The sequence below is a fragment of the Chenopodium quinoa genome, unplaced genomic scaffold (assembly GCF_001683475.1).
Source record: "Chenopodium quinoa cultivar QQ74 unplaced genomic scaffold, ASM168347v1, whole genome shotgun sequence".
NCBI lineage: Eukaryota > Viridiplantae > Streptophyta > Magnoliopsida > Caryophyllales > Amaranthaceae > Chenopodium > Chenopodium quinoa.
Genome location: NW_018744693.1, coordinates 2,546,560 through 2,563,113, shown reverse-complemented (window position 1 = coordinate 2,563,113; position 16,554 = coordinate 2,546,560). Strand labels below are relative to the sequence as shown.

The following is a 16,554-nucleotide window of genomic DNA, read 5'->3' as shown; positions in this document are numbered from 1 at the left end:
ATTTGCCTCTGTTTCCCACCCCCGGATTGAGGTTGGGTTTTCGCTTTGTTCCATTCTTCGGCTCGGATGAACTTATCCGAAGCACTAAGAGCTTCCTCCAAGGTCTGCGGGGTATGCATGACCATGAAGTCTAGGAACTTTCCTGGCTGAAGGCCATTCTGCATTGCGAAAACGGCTAGCCCCTGGTCCAGCTGGGAGACGCTTGATGACTCGTTACTGAAACGGGTCAAGTAGTCTCGGAGGCTTTCGGTTTCCCCCTGTTGCAGACTCGTGAGCTCTGCGGTAGTCTTCTCTCGGCGGTTTGCCGTGGAAAACTTGCTCCTGAACTTGGAGGACAGATCATCCCACCCTGTTACGGAGCCTTGCCTTACTCCCTTGGAGATCCACGCTTGCGCGACCCCCTTGAGAGTGGTTGGGAAATATTTGCACCAAGTCGCCTCGGATCTGGGGCAAAGATGCATATGAGTCTCATACGAGGCCACGTGATCCTTCGGATCCGTGGTCCCGTCATATGTGATGTGCGACGGTATTTTAATCGTGGGTACGCGCTCTTCCAGTATCCATTGCTCGAATGGTGAACTAGCGGGTAGCATAACGGTCTTGCCCTTGTTCCTGGCCGAAGGGACCGCGCTCCGCCCTCTTAGAGAGGTAGGAGTGGTTTTCGTCCCTGGCTGGGAAGTCTGGGCCTCGGCTGCAGGGAACGAGAGCCGACTACGCACGCTCGGTTCCTGGCCGCCGAGTCGGTCAAGGACGCTTCTGCGAACAGTCTCAGGTTCTCGGTGAGTAGATTCTGGCCGAGAAGCTGAGCTGCTGCTCTTATGCGCTTCTGGTCTTGAGGATGAAGATCCTTTTAAAAATTGAGGGTTCTTTTTCCTCTGTTTTTCATTTTTCCAAGAATCCTCCTCCCACTCTTCCAGTTCCCGGAAGGAAGGAAGCTTCCCACCATCATGGTCTAACTTCCTCCGCTGATGCCGGGTATGCGGAGGAGTTCGATCACGAGGTGGTGGCATATTTTGTGCCCTCATCGCCTCCATGAGTACTGCCAGCGCTCTTGCCACCTCTTCCGAGCTGGGCCCCGTCAAAGGGGTCCTCGGCCGAGTGTGGGAATGAGGGCGCGCAGCCGATGGTTGGCTTTGGGACACTGAATATGTCCTATGATCGAACTCACCCCTGCTAGACCGAGAATGGCTCGGCCTATAATGAGAGTCATGAATTACGGGAGATAGGGAATCCTCCTTGTATGATCCTCCCCCCGAGCCGGCACCCTTGGGAGAGTTCCGGTCCGGCGAGGGCGATGGTGTAGGGGTTTTAGGCTTTTCGTCCGCTCCTTGACGGAGGCTTTTGCTCTTGCGGTTCTTAGCCATTGCTGCTAAGATAATTGCAAGATGACCTTGGTTAGGAATTTGGCTTAAAGATTTTTGAAAGTCTTCCCCACAGACGGCGCCAAATTGTTTCGGGTGAAAACAATGGGACCTTGCCGAAGGTCCGCTGAAATGGAGAAGGCTGGATTCGGTCCAAGTTATGTTGGGCCGAAGGTTTCGTGCACAGTAAACACACGTAAACTAGCCTCGGGGGTGTTGCCGAGGAAGGCCCCTCCGATGCTAAAGTCAGTACAATGTGTAAGAAGAAGACACTATGCAAGAGAGTTTGTTGCTTGAGGCTTTTATGGAATATACCAGAATATATGAATGAACATGTGAATCTATCAATGAATCAGAATGAATCCCCCTTGAATGTATCAATATGATGGCTTTTATACCTCATCATACATGGAGAGGTTGGGCCTTAGCCCAATTGGCTTGCTTTGTGGGCTGACCTTTGACTTTAGCACAATTGGAGAGCTGAACCTTGACCTTGGGCTTTTAATTGGATCATTTAGTGCTTAGGCCCAATTGGACTAAATGGGTAAGATATGTAATTACTAATATGAAGTAATTTTATCTTACTATATATTTTTTGAGGAAAGGTTGTCTAACAATAGTTCTAAAAAAAATTTAATTAGAGTATAAGTATATCTTTTAGTCTATTTTGCCCATTTTACTCTAGGGATTTAAGATATACAAGTATAACTTTTTGTGACCATTGTGAACTGTTTAAATGATGTAATTAGTAGAGAATATCTTTTTTTTATTTTTTATTTTTTTATTTTTTATGTTTGACAAGAACCTTTATGTTATTATATTGTTTATGAATATTTGATGATATGGTCATAAACATATAGTTAAAGATGATATAATGTTGAGAATTTAATGAATTACTAGTACTGATATGATAATTTCACATTTTTTATAATAATATCTAGCAAACAATTCTACTATTGTATGAAATATGACATACAAAATATATAACTTGTTTATACATCAAATATGCAAAAAACAATGTTCTATTTAAAGCAAAAAGAAATTGCTTATATTATAACTCATTTATCAATCTTCTTGATGCCCTTCACTTTTTTTTTTCAATACATTTCATTCAAAAAGCATTAGTTGAGGTGTGCATTCCAGTTGCAGCTTCCTGATTTGATTTTCCTGTATATCTACAAAACCAATATATATTATAAAGATAAATGGTTTATTATTGGAAAAAAGTGTCTAAATTTTAATAATATAAAAGTAATAAAATATGACGTAGAACATTCAATAACATATAAATGAACATGAAGAAGTATGATTATGTACAATTATATACTTAAATTATTTGTCTTCATGTCACAAATCCATTTTTTATTAGGGTATTGGATACACACACGCAACAAGTCCATATTAAATACTAAATACCTTATATAAGGGTTGTCTACAAGTACATAATGTTATGGTTCTGCAAATATTAGTACATATGTTCAAAATAAACATATTATTAGGAATGAATGAACATTACATTTTTGAATATGAACATTTGAATGATTATTTGAAAATCAATTTTAAATTATTAAACATTAATTAAGCTCATTTTTAAATCAACAATACGTATATGAACATTATTCATTTTATGAATGAGCATATGTTATTTTTTACAAATTAAATTAAAAAAGAAAATGAACATTCATTAGAAAAAAGAATTCCCACAATAAACTACATTTACATTTCAATCTCAACGAGTTTTGATCAAATTAAACAGAAAATTATTACAAGTAAGATATGTTTCTAATTTTTTGTGTCGAACACTCTTATAATTTAATAACTCACCACAAAATAGAGTACATGATACATAATTTAACTATAATAATAGGAAACCACAATAATTTCACATACATCATAATTTGATGGCTAGAATTTTCTGGTGAAATGGAAAAATTCAATAAAAATATATAAATGAGTTAGAGAGTGTGTTACTGTGCCTTAAGATGAATTTTTGTTTGAATGACGACGACCTAAATTATTACACTGTATTCAACAATCAAATTGGGAAAAAAATAGAGTAATCCAAATAGTCATTGAACAATCATATCAAATTACTTCAAATGTTCACTTTCATTAAACAACAATTCACAAAATAATACTACGTAATTACGTAAATCAAATTGAAAAACAAGGGAGACATTGGTACCTTAGCTTAATAACAATCTTGGATTGACAACGAGGTGGTGAAGGACAAAATGAATATAGGCAATTTCTGGGAGTAATGTACAACACTTTATTTTTTTAAAAGAGAGAATATGGGGGAATAGCAAGGAAACTGATATGCGAACGAAACGTGTCGTTTTGAGTGGGGGTGTAGGTACATTTCCCTACTCTAGAGTGTAGAAATAGATAATTACTCTCTTATATGCCAATCTAACACATTTTCAAGTTTCAACCAATCAACCATCCAAAAGCCCAGATCTACTCACCCAACACGAAAACGGTGCCGTTTTAAACAATCAGTGAGCAAGACTGTCTGAGACCAATCCACAAATACTACTCCCACATTGTTCAATCTCTAACGTCTTCTCCAACCTTCAACAATGGCTGCCACTTCCCAATCTATCTCTAGAATAATACACTCACAACAATTCCCAGATTTCAGAAAACCATTAAAATCATCTAATTGCATTTCTCTCTCTTCACAGAATCCATTTCTGGGTAATCTTACTTTCTCTTTCATCAATCCTTCTTCAACAAGAACATCTCAATCACTCTCAATTTCAACCAAACGACGCCCTGTTTCTGCCGCTATCACTGTCAGCCTCCCAACTGTGTAAGATTTTGTATTCTCATTGCTTTTGAGAAATACCGTAATTTTGGTTTGAGGGTTTAAAGTTTCAATTTTTATTTGTTTTGTTTGGGCAGGAGTCCAAATGGGGTTGTTGGTGATAAAACTCCCAAGTGAGTTGAAAATTGTATACCTTTTTGGTTAATTTTATGGTTTATTTATATTGGTTTTATGTGTTAATTGGGGTTTTGATGATTGGTTGAATTAGGTGGTCAGGGAGGGCTATAAAGTCATTTGCAATGAGTGAATTGGAAGCTAGGAAGCTCAAATACCCTACAACTGGGACTGAAGCACTTCTTATGGGTGTACTTATAGAAGGTTAGTCCCTATGATGATTTGATGAATTGGGGATGATCAAACATATGGTTATGAAATATATTTCTTGTTTCAATTTTCGAATTCTATTGCTTATTTTGTATGTCAATATGTTGCTTAAATTGAAAAAATTATGCTACTAAGATATGACAATAATTATATATATGCTGTCCTTATCCTAATTTAAAGGGAACCAATGTAATGAGCACTAGAATAGACCCGGTTTACAATAACTTATTGTAGACCCAACCTTCTAGTATACTATACGAATGTAATTATATCATACGAAATGTGCTTATATTATTACAAAAGTGATTATATCATCTTGAAACTGTTATGTAAATGTATCACTCAAAAAGTGAATTTATCATTATAAAAAGTATCAAATTAATAAATCACATCATTTAAAAGATGATTTTTAAATTTTATAATCCTAAACATAATTATATAATCTCATTAAATGGTTTGATATGAGATCAAAATATGACTCACAAAAAGATAATTATATCATCTAAAAAAGTGATTATATCATCCAGAATGTGATTATATTATTTGAATTATCAAATTTTGGGTCTAAAATAATTTATTGTAGATCGGATCCATACAAGATCAATTGAATGAGCAGAGGCGGATCATAGAAGAGACTTATCGGGGCTTGGCTCCAGATAGATTTGGAAAAAAATTATACTATATGTAGAAGCCTGGTATACTACGTATATTGAGCTTTAATCAAGTTATCTAATAAAATAGCATGTGGAAGGCCGAAGGCCCAATAAAATAACAAAACGGAATGCTTTATTATTTACCTAAAATTATTAATACTCAGCTTTAATTTCCCACTCTCCAAAATAAGATGGACCCACAAGTCCACAACCCCTCCCTCTCTTTTAGAATTACCACGTACTACGTCATCACTTTGACAATATCCATTTGCCAAGTTACAATTCAACCATCAATTTAATTGAAGAATGAAGTCATCGACATCACACCATCATTGTAATTTACTACGGAGTATTTAATGAATTCGTTTATTGCTATTAATCTTAGGTGTCGTTTGGTTGCTATGAGAATTTACTTCCCATAGGAATTTGTATTTTATGGGAATTAAATTCCTACATCAAATTCATGGGAATTGTATAAAGTTGTTTGGTTGACAGGAAGTTGTAAATCATGGGAATTTTGACTTACCTGGGGGGTTGGGTAATTAACTTCCCATATTTTGTGGGAAGTTGCAATTCTCTCATTTACACCTTTTAATGTCAACCAAACAACTCACTCATTTTCAAATTCCCATGATTTTTCACTCCCTTCAGTTTCTTTGTGCAACCAAACAACCCCTTATTATTGTTGTTTTATTTCGTTTTTTTTTTTAAAAAAAAAATGTATTGTAAGAACTTTTTTTTTGTGCAATCAAATTGGTATGTTACTTTGATTAATTTAAACATTCAAAAGAAAATTGATAATTGTAAGGCCACTAGATAATTTTGAGGTTAATAGATATCTCACTTAGAAGTATTGAGTTTTTACCTACAGTATGTTGTTATTTTCTAATACCTATCAATTAAAGGCTTGTTTTCAATACTTGTTATTTGATATTGCATTGATAATAGTAATGAACATATGAACCTATGAAAAATGCATTCAATTGTAAATTTATAGGTTTAATTGTTTAGAGTTAGTTTCTTGTATATGTTCATATTATATTTTAAAATTGGTTGCTTATCTTATTCTTTTCTTGTTTTATATATACTTTATGTTGGAAGTTATTGGCCCCCGAAAGAAAAAGTTTCAAGATCCGTCACTTGTAATGAGTACTATTGATTTCCTTAGTGTTAAATATTGAGAAAATATTTACTGACCATCTGAATTGAATATCGTTGTTGGATTGATCTTGCGAAAAGATCCTCGATTCCTAAGTACTTAGGGTTGACAATTGTTCATCTAGATCAAGCTTGCCAAATGCTAGGCGAGAGGATCTGTATTGGCTGGTCTTTGCTGTGAGCAACCAAGGTTCAGTATTTTGTGTGGTTAAGGATTTTTGGATTGTTTATGAGTGTTAGTATCCTTAGGTAGCAGACTAGCAGCAAAGAACAAAGACCTTTCTTGGGTCATGCAGTTTATGGAGAAGTTGATGGATGTGTAGGGTCATACTCATAGTAATGGAAATGGTTCCTTTGTGGTGATTGCCTTTTGTTCATCAATTTCATCTTCTCAAGTGCCTTAGGTTTCTAATTCCTAGAGAAAGGGATCATGGCAGTAATAAGAGGAAAAAATATAATATGAAATTGTCTAAAGCTATCATAGGCAGTTTTAGGAAAATGAAATACAAGGGAAAAAGAGGTTAGAACATTAGAGTCAAAATTAATTAGTGTCCGGCATTAAAGTCTCAAGGATGCTAAAGAACCAAATGTGATTTCTGCGGTTGAAGTTGACGATATGTAGATGTGGGCCATGCAGTGGAATTTTTATATATGTGCTTTTAGGGGATGTTTGGTTCAAAAGTAAGTAATTTAGGTCCGAGTTGTGAGGTTTAAGTACCCTAGGGGAAGGTGGGTAATTCGGGTGAGACTTATACCATACCTTTGGGTGTCAAATAACAGAAAAGGGTTCATTCCCTAACAAAATCAAACCCATGGTATTAAGTATCAAGTTTCAACCCCATGCCATCATAATTTCATTCTTAATTCCAAATCCATACCACTTAGTGAATCAAACACCCCCTCAACAATTTGGACGATATTGATAGTTGTATATGTGGTCTAATTGCATCAAATTCAAGTAGGAATAGGAGAAAGCTAAAGAAGCTATGTGAAAGATGAAGATTGAGAAGGCCAGTGGGCCATCAACTCTTATAGTAGCTTGGAAATTCCTTTAATGTTGTTTGAAAGGTTAAACAATTAGCGGTTTGCCATGTTATAATTCAATAGAATAATCCAAAACTCAATTTCTTCTTACTTTTGTAGCCCCACTTTAACTCATATGTTGGAATTCTCCGTTCCATATTACATTGTAGTTGCAACACTTTAATTCTTGAAAATTTAGACCAAAAATATAGTCATTGCTCACCGGTATGTTAGAAGTAAATTTAGTCAAGTGAAATCTTGTTAGATTTATTTTAGTGTGTATTGTTTACATGTTAGCTTTTCTTAATTGTACTTATAACGTATTTAGAGGTAATAATAGACTAATAGCCAAAGTAGTACGTTTGAGATAAAAAAAAGTGTTGTAACTAATATATAATGAAGATATGTGTTTTAAAGAAATTAGAGTCAATTTGGTTGTTGCTAGATGAGACAACCTTAGCTGACTCAACTTGATCCGATATAGGAGAAATCTAGGTATTGAGTTGATGTATAACCTTAAGATGATAAGTATAGAGATTGAGTCGAGACAATTCCATCTTAAGTAACAAATCATGCTTCATGGAAAAAGTATTATTTACCTTTTATATTGAAGGAGAAATGTCAAAGTGATGGTTTTACACATATATGTTTTTTTTTGTCAATCACCGGCTTTTTTTTTTTTTGGGGGGGGGGGGGGGGGGAAGAGAGAGGATATTGTGCATGGATCTCTAAGTTAAGTCTCCACTCTCAAATAACACTCACTCAACGTAGTTCAAAATTGAGGGGATTTTATTTCAAGTGGGAGAAAGGGAAATGATTGAGAAGGGGAGATTTGTGTCTTGTGTGTGTGGAGCATTGGGAAAATAATCTCTAGTTTCGCTAATAGTTTAGTTAGGGTTTAGGTAGTGGAAGAACTATATTCCATTAGTTAATGTTTGGTTTGAGAAGGTGATTCAGACCCTCGTATAATCAAACAATGCCACTGCTTTCGCCTCTCTAGTTTAGATAACCTAAATTGATTAAAAGTTCCCCTGAAATGAATAAAAGTTACCCCCAATATGCGTTAAAGTAACCCAATTCAAGTAAAAATTATCTACGCTTTATTAGTAACGAATCACATATTAAATGACTAAAAATCAATTATTAGTGATTGAATGTAATTAAATTACCTCTATAAAACTTTTCTTGTTGATTTATATAAAAATTGTAATATGTTTAAAGTTACCCCAAAAAAGACAAAAAGTTATCCTAAAATTGACTAAAAGTTACCCTTATACGGCTCGATGTACACTAATATTAGTGTAAACCGGATGTATACAAAAGTTTTTGAACTGTAATTGTCGAAACTTCCATTATGGCAAAGTGCATGGCCCCATCCATGATGGTTATATGACAATACTTTTATTATCTCTAGGGTTATGCCATTGTTTGCACCTCTTGCTGTTCGACATTACCCCAGTTGAAATTGATAGTTTTTTCTCTATGGACAGATTCTAATTGAATGGAGGGGGTAGAAAGGATCTTGTGCATGGATCTCTAACTTAAGTCTCCATTCTCAAATAACACTCCCAAATACCTTTTCACTCAATGTAGCTCAAAATTAAGGGGATTTTTTATTTATTTATTTATTTATTTTAATTTTTATTTATTTATTTATTTTTTAATATTCAGGCGTGAAAGGGAATGATTGAGAAGGGGAAATGTGTGTGTTTATGTGGAGGATTGGGAAAATAATCTCTAGATTCCCTAATAGTTTAGTTAGGATCTAGGTAGGGGAAGAATTATATTCCATTAGTTAGTGTTTGGTTTGAGAAGGCAATTGAAACCCTCATATTAACCAAACTATGCCGCTCTTTTCACCTCTCTAATTTTCCTTTGCACATCCACCGTAACCACAATTGTCAAATCTTCTCTGATGGCGAAGTGCATGGCCCCATCCATGGTGGTTATATGACATCACTCTTATAACTCTGGGATGATGCCATTGTTTGCACCTCTTGCTGTTCGATATTACCTCAGTTGAAATTGATTGTTTGATCTCTGTAGACAGATCATTCAACCAAATGGAGGTTGAATTTGTATGGTGGGTAATGGATGCGGGCATGTGGCTGTGATGATGAAATCGGCTTGCAAAGCTGTGATGCCAGTGGGTCATGTACTCATGGGTGTACAATGATGATGCCTTTTGTAAAGAAAGGGTAGGAGGTGTTTGAGTGAATCTAAACGTTTAGGGACAGGGTTATGGGAATCAGACTGGAGAACATTGGACACAACTTTAACTGTATAGAGGGGAAAGGGTATTGGAAAACAATGAACTAAACACCAGCCTAGGAAAAAGATGTTATCGAATGTCTTCTCTTTTATGGACACTTGTGTATCAACTGGCCCTTGTATGCATTAAAGTTAGAGGTGCTAGAGATCTACATGGTGAAGGTATTTTGAACTTTGGAGGTTAGATTATATTGGCGGTGGGGGTGTTTAAAGTTTCCTATTGATATTATGTACTTATATCCGTATAATCAAAGTAAATTCCAACTTTGAGTCCGTTTCCTAATACAATAGTCTAATTAGAGAATAGAATTTTTTTAGAGAGAAAAGGGCTTCAGATGAAGTAAAAAAGATGATGTACGAGAATGTGACCTCAAACATGCTATGAATGTCACTGTTAAAATTTTGGATCATTGTACTGTCTATATTTATTCAAGGATTGCTTCAGGCGTCTTTTGTTAAATTGAAGTTCATTGTACTCAGTACTAATGCTTGATGAGAAGATGAGGTTCTCGGGGTATTGAGCATTAGATCTAGAGAGAGAGAGGGGGGGGGGGTCATTTCCTGGAGCTTTTATGTTGCAGTTATTATACTGTGCAGGATCCCGTTTTCCCTGTTTCCTTATTGTGCCTTTTTCTCTCTGGTTAATGAGGTTATCCTATATGGCTGTTGGTTTACCTTTAACAAAAGCAAAGTAATGGTAATATAGTAGAAACTATACTTATAAGGAAAGGTAGACAAAGATCAACCCAAAGGGCCGTAGTGCAGTGGCTGTCTTTTTCTGTGCTATCAAAGCTGTAAGCTGAGTTAGGTGTTTATAATCATGAAGTTGAATATTCGTATGGATGTGATGACAATTCTTTCAGTCTTCCTAATATCAACTGTTTATGTTGAATTAGACACATAAGCTATTTAAGAGGATTAGCTTTTGTAAACAAGAGTGCAGCCACAGATGATGGCAACGATGTTGAGCTGGTTGCAGATAATTGGTTCTTCTGCCTTGATCAAAGAGTTCGTTTTCTGTAATTGCTGAAGGACCAAACTATTACAATTTTTATGCCGCAATGGTGAGATTACAGATGGCAATGGATCGGATTTGGATCAGGTGGAGCTTCACCCGCATCCATCCATTATCCTAATTGCTCCATCCACATCCATCCGTCATCCGCTTCACCCATCATCCATATCCGTTCGTCCATCATCCGCGGATGAAAGGGGTGGAGCGGATGATAAATGGATGAGTACTAAAATGAAAAAAAAAACTCAGATAAACTTTAATTTTTGGTTATTTATATAATAATTTTTTTAATTTATTAATAAAAAAGAAACAATAACAACATATTGTTTGAAAAATTAATTTGCAACAAAAAAAAGACAAGTAATTTTCTTGCACAATCTATATTTTATTAGTAAAAATCTTTGATTAAAAATTTAATATATGTTAAACGGATGGGTGGATGGTTAGCGGGTGAAAAAAATATCATCCACATCCGATCCGATCCATCATCCGCTTCATCCGTCACCCGCTTCTCATCCATTTAATTCGGGTTTTCGTCCATTTATTTTAAGCGGGTGGAGCGGGTTAGCGGATATCCACTTAATATTGTCATCTCTAGGTGAGATACTGAGATCCTGCGTTGATTCCTGCTGTCTATCGCATTTGAACTGGAAATTGTTCATATTAGTAAACAGTGTTTGTTCTTGAGTTTGAAGATGTTCTATGAGGATTATTCAGGAGATTTTTCTAAGGATTAAGTTGTTGAAGAATGCTACTCAGAAAATCAGTTGATTTATTTTTCCTTCAAAATGTTCCTGCCCTTTACATTGCTACTTCTTTGTTAGTGTATCATTGTTGTCACTAATCTGCTTTGTACTAATCTGCTTGGCAGTGTATCTTTGTTGTCATTTACTCTTGTAAGGAGCTTTTTTTTTTGGTATATTATCTCCCTCTTTTTAATTTTTTCCATAGAATATTGGATAAACAAATTGGGCTTGAGATATAGCCATAAGCTGTAATCATCAATTTTTCTGAAGTGATTGAAGTAAATTTTTTAGGTGCATTAAATATTTAAAGTACTCATCTATCATTGGCTCTTACAACTGGAGCTTCACCTTTGGTTCTCTGCAGGAACTAGTCCTGCTTCAAGGTTTTTAAGGGAAAATGGAATCACACTCACTAAGGTCAAAGAGGAAAGTATAAAATTACTTGGAAAAGGTGATTTGTACTTCTTCAGCCCAGAGCATCCCCCTTTGACTGAATCCGCTCAAAGAGCACTAGATTGGGCATTGAACCAGAAGGTGAAATCGGGTATGCGTTTTGTTCATATTATCTTGCAGCTCTTCAGCATGCTTGATTGTAATGGTGTTACTATTATCTTAAATCTTAGTGATTTGCTGAAATGATGGCATAGCTGGGTCTTAGTGTTGTCAATAATAAATTTGTCTCTTTAAGCTCAAAGCTTACTACTTGATGACCAATAAGGTTATATAAAAAGATGGCTTCTTTCATTGCTTGGTTTAATTGAAGGTTAATGGACAGGGGGATGGATGTGGGGTCATGGGGAAAAGTTAGTGATGTAGCTGTCAATTACTGGTGCCGGCAACTGGTTGGTGGGGGATATGTGTTTTGTAATGAACTATCACTTCTTCCGTTCTTTTTTTCTTGACCTAGTTTGACTTTTGCACTATTCAAAGTTCAAACATTCATCTATTACCTTTTTTGTTATCTATACATGAGGTAAAACACTAAAACATAATCATGTGGATCTTGTTTGACTTGTCTCAATACATAATATCATAATATCTATTTGTTGTAATTTTTACTTTACAAGAATTTAAATTATTGATGGTTAAATGTATACATTGACAAGCGTGTAAATGAAATAAGTCAAGTGAAATAGAACAAGTAATTGGTGTTGTATGGACCCGGTCTACAATAAATTATTGTAGACTCAAAATTTGACAGTTTCAAATAGTATAATCACATTCTGGTGTAATTTACTATTTGATACTTTTTATAATGATAAATTCACTTTTTGAGTTATACATTTACATAACAGTTTCAAAATGATATAATCGCTTTTGTAATAATATAATCACATCTCGTATGATATAATCACATTCGTATGGTATACAAGGTTGGGTCTACAATAAGTTATTGTAGACCGGGTCTATTCTAGTCTTTGTATTTTCTTTTCTGTAAAATATATGCCAATAGATATGATAATTATTGCAATGTTGTAAATTCTGTTTGGTATTGCTTCTGATGTTCAACTATATCATTGTCTGAAAATTTTTCCAACCAAATCTTTAAAGGGGCCAATTATAATATCCTTTTGTTGTGGATTGCACCTGTAAAAAGTAGTGAGTACTGACGACACATTACCACTATCTTTTGGATGTTGATTTCACTTTTGTTTATGGTTTATTTTATCTATCAAAATTTAGACTGCTGATTCTGAACAAAGAAAAAAGAAATGGAACTTCAGTTTATATTATGACTCGTTACGCATTGTCCTCTATGCAGATGAAAATGGGGTAATTACGACAATTGATTTACTTCTTGGCATATGGTCTGAGGAGGAGTCTCCTGGCCATAAGATATTGGCTGCCCTAGGTTTCGATGATGAGAAGGCCAACAAGCTTAAATCAATAGGCTCTAAACCTGGTTTTGATGAAGATAAGTAATTCATATTTAACTTTCGATGTTGCTAACATTGTAATTCTTTGATATTAGAAAGCATGTGAATGGTGACTGAGCTCAAGTAACGTGCTCAATTCATAGCTTTTCGTACATTCTTCAGTTGCGGAAAGTCCCTTTGCCACTCCACATGCTTTTTGTGTACTACCATTCCCTCGATGGAAAAATTTCCAGATGGGAAAATCATGATTCACTTATTCTAGAATTTATGAATTATAAAATCCGAATTACAATTGTTTGTATCTTCGGGTTTAGTATATAGAAATTTCATACAATTGTCTCTTACATTTACATTTGTATCCTACGTATCGCAGTGATTCATGGACATAGAAGATTAAATCATAGCTGAATCCATTGTTTTCCTTCAGTCAGATAATTTTCTTACTTGTAGGTGTGCCTGAATTCTCTGTCTTAGAATGCTGACCAATAGTGATCACGTAATAACTTCAAAATTCTCTCTTTTTTCCAAGGTTTTAACTGAGCCCTCATTTGATAAAAACTCTTCGCCTGTTGAGGCGCGTACTTGAGCCTTGCCTGCCTCTTTGACCCAATCAATTCTTGCTATAAACACCAGTAACAAAAGCAAGCAGGTTGATGCACCTACCAAGAACCCCAAGAAAAGACCCCCAAGCCCGAGCTTTGCTTTGAAACCCAATGCACTCCCCAAAGGTAAAGCCAGCAAGTAGAACCCACCAAGGCTTGCAAATGTACCAAGCCATGGCCTTGCTGTTCCTCGGACAATCCCTCCGGAAACTGTCAATGGAAAGTTTGCCACTTCAATCATAGCCATCAAGACCATCATTTTTTTGACCCCTCTGATTACCCCCTTGCTATGGCTGAACACTGAGCCCCACCAACCCCGGGCTGCCACCATAACCATGGCCCCCAAACATCCAGAGAACGCTGCTGTTATGAGGGACACATAGGCTGATTTGTAAGCATTTTTTGGTTGGTTTGCCCCGAGCTCATTGGACACCCGGGTTGATGCACTTACAGAAAGGGAGAGCATTACCGAGAAGAGCAAATAATCGAAGTTGATCACAATTACAAGCACCCCAACCGCTTCCTTAGCATTAGGAAGTCTCCCTGTGAGAAGGACTAGGATCTCGTAGCACCACCACTCTAAGCAGGTTGTCAGGCAGCATGTCCCGCATAAGCTGAGCAAGGCAAACCATTCCTTGATACCCTGATCCCACCACCCCCCTTTCTGCCACTTTTCTCTCCCCCTCAGTTCCATGTGTAGCACGTATAATGCGAGCAGTAACATTACTAGAAGATCACTAATCCAGACTGCTATGGCTACCCCTTCAATACCCTTTGCTTTTATCAAAAGTATGTTGATGGGAACATGAAAAACTACTGCAAGAGTAGAGCTTAACATAATAGGAACGGTGATACCCTGAGCACTCAAGTATGCTTTCAGAGGGCAAAGAAAGGCGTTCACCATTAAATCAGGGAGCAGATAAAGAAGATAGCGTTGAGCCATAGCTACCATATCCTCTTGTTGCCCAAAAATAGGAAGAACTTTGCTAATATTCAGCCAAAGGATAGAGATTGGAAGGGTGGCGACGAGCAGCAAAAGAGTTGCCATGAAGAGGGTCCTATGAAGTAGTCTGTAGTTCTTTGCACCATATGCTTGACCACATATTGGTTCCATGGCTCCACACAAGCCCGTCAGTATAGAGTATCCGGTGACATTTGCAAACGTGAACCCTAGAGCACCTCCAGCCAATTGTAGCTCACCAAGTCGCCCCAAGAAGGCTACCGTGATTGCCTGCTTGATAAACCACGTTAAGTTCATCATCACCAATGGGACCGCCATCCCCTGTTGCTTCCTTAGCTCAGAAGTAACATCTTGGACCAAGTATGTTGTCCATGACGCCACTGTAGGAGGTAAAGATTGATGATTATCTTCTAGTTTCGGTATTGGCCGTGGTGTTGTAGACATGGTTGTTATCTATTGAAGGTGTGGATGATAGGGTATGGCAAAGTTAGTGGAATAGACTTTGATAAATAAGCAAGGGGAGATAGTGAGGGGTGGGGTTGTGGTCAGATAAAGGATGATTAAGCGTGAGTGCATGAGTTTTGTGATGGTTTTCTATTTGGTAAAGAAATTGTGTAAAAAAAAAAATAAAGAAAAGATATTATCTTATAATGTGGAATTAATTGAGCATACAATAATTCATGAAGATTATATCATCGAGTGTGTAATGACAAGCGATGAATCATAAGTAGGCCAATGCCAAAGAAACCTCCCAGCTCCTTTGTTTAACTTTTTACAATATTCATATTGAGCTCTTTTTAATCATTTCAATTGTGATTTATACATAAATAAATATAGTCAATATATGATCTTGTTAAATTTGTATCGATTAATATAATCTAAATATAATGTTTTATGATTTTAAATATTAAAAATTAAACATATTTATAAAATGCATAGAATTATATAAACAAGCTAAGGAAGCATATATATAACTGTATCATATGGTAAAATGTTAATTAATTATGTGACTTCTTGTTAGTGTAAAATTTGTTAAAAATTCTGTTAACAATAGATTACGTGTGCATTTCGATTCTAATTTTATTGTTTCTTTCACGCTAGATAGCTAACATATCAAAACTAAGAGCTTTTTTTTTTTTTTTTTTTTTTTTATTATTATTTTAGGAAAGTTAGCCGGAATTTTTTTTGCAAATCAAGTTTCACCAAAGTTAAGATACTTTGGGGGAAAGAGTTCATACAAACACGTTCGGAACAATCATTTGTATCTCATCTAGCTACTAAATGGGCCACGGCATTCCCGGCTCTCTTAACATGAGAAATAGTAAAAAAGCTAAAAAAAACTCGAAAGCTTCTTAATTTTAGCCCTAGTTGATGTATCAATTGGCCAGTAAAGTTACTTTATTTTTGGTGGAGTTAAAGCTTGACCTCTTTATTTTGTCCAATTGTTTGTTATTCAAGACAATCAATTTCCAATCACAAACAAAAGAAAAGTTAGCTTCTGAGAGCCAAAAAAATTATAAAATAATGCAAATTGTCAAACGCGGGTCTGAGCCGCACCCGCAAACTAAGAGAGAGAGTCCACTTCACAAGTCCAAGGAGGTTCCATCCCAAAACCATATGGCAATAGGAGGAGTAGCCCCTTAGCCTTATAAAGTGTTTAACTCTCTCTTCTTCAATCAATGTGGGACACTTATATGTGGTGACACTTGAGAGGTTTATTCTTCAACACTCCC

At 36.0% G+C, this 16,554-nt stretch overlaps 2 protein-coding genes and 1 long non-coding RNA gene across 3 annotated transcripts; 1 reads left to right on the top strand and 2 right to left on the bottom strand.

Moving 5' to 3' along the window:
- Positions 1-2,137: 2,137 nt before the first annotated feature.
- LOC110702577 lies at positions 2,138-3,628 on the bottom strand. Its single transcript, XR_002507494.1, has 2 exons — positions 3,547-3,628; positions 2,138-2,536 (listed from the first exon to the last, which is right to left on the bottom strand). It is a non-coding gene; the product is annotated as an uncharacterized LOC110702577 (long non-coding RNA).
- Positions 3,629-3,900: 272 nt separating this feature from the next.
- On the top strand, positions 3,901-13,602 carry LOC110702576 (ATP-dependent Clp protease ATP-binding subunit CLPT2, chloroplastic-like). Its single transcript, XM_021880304.1, has 5 exons — positions 3,901-4,176; positions 4,269-4,304; positions 4,400-4,509; positions 11,746-11,925; positions 13,144-13,602. Exons 1-5 carry the CDS (start codon positions 3,944-3,946, stop codon positions 13,302-13,304), a joined length of 720 nt encoding a protein of 239 aa, XP_021735996.1. The 5' UTR covers positions 3,901-3,943; the 3' UTR covers positions 13,305-13,602.
- Positions 13,493-15,558, bottom strand: LOC110702575 (protein DETOXIFICATION 56-like). Its single transcript, XM_021880303.1, has one exon. The coding sequence runs from the start codon at positions 15,263-15,265 to the stop codon at positions 13,751-13,753; it is 1,515 nt and encodes a 504-aa protein (XP_021735995.1). The 5' UTR covers positions 15,266-15,558; the 3' UTR covers positions 13,493-13,750.
- Between the last annotated feature and the right edge of the window lie 996 nt (positions 15,559-16,554).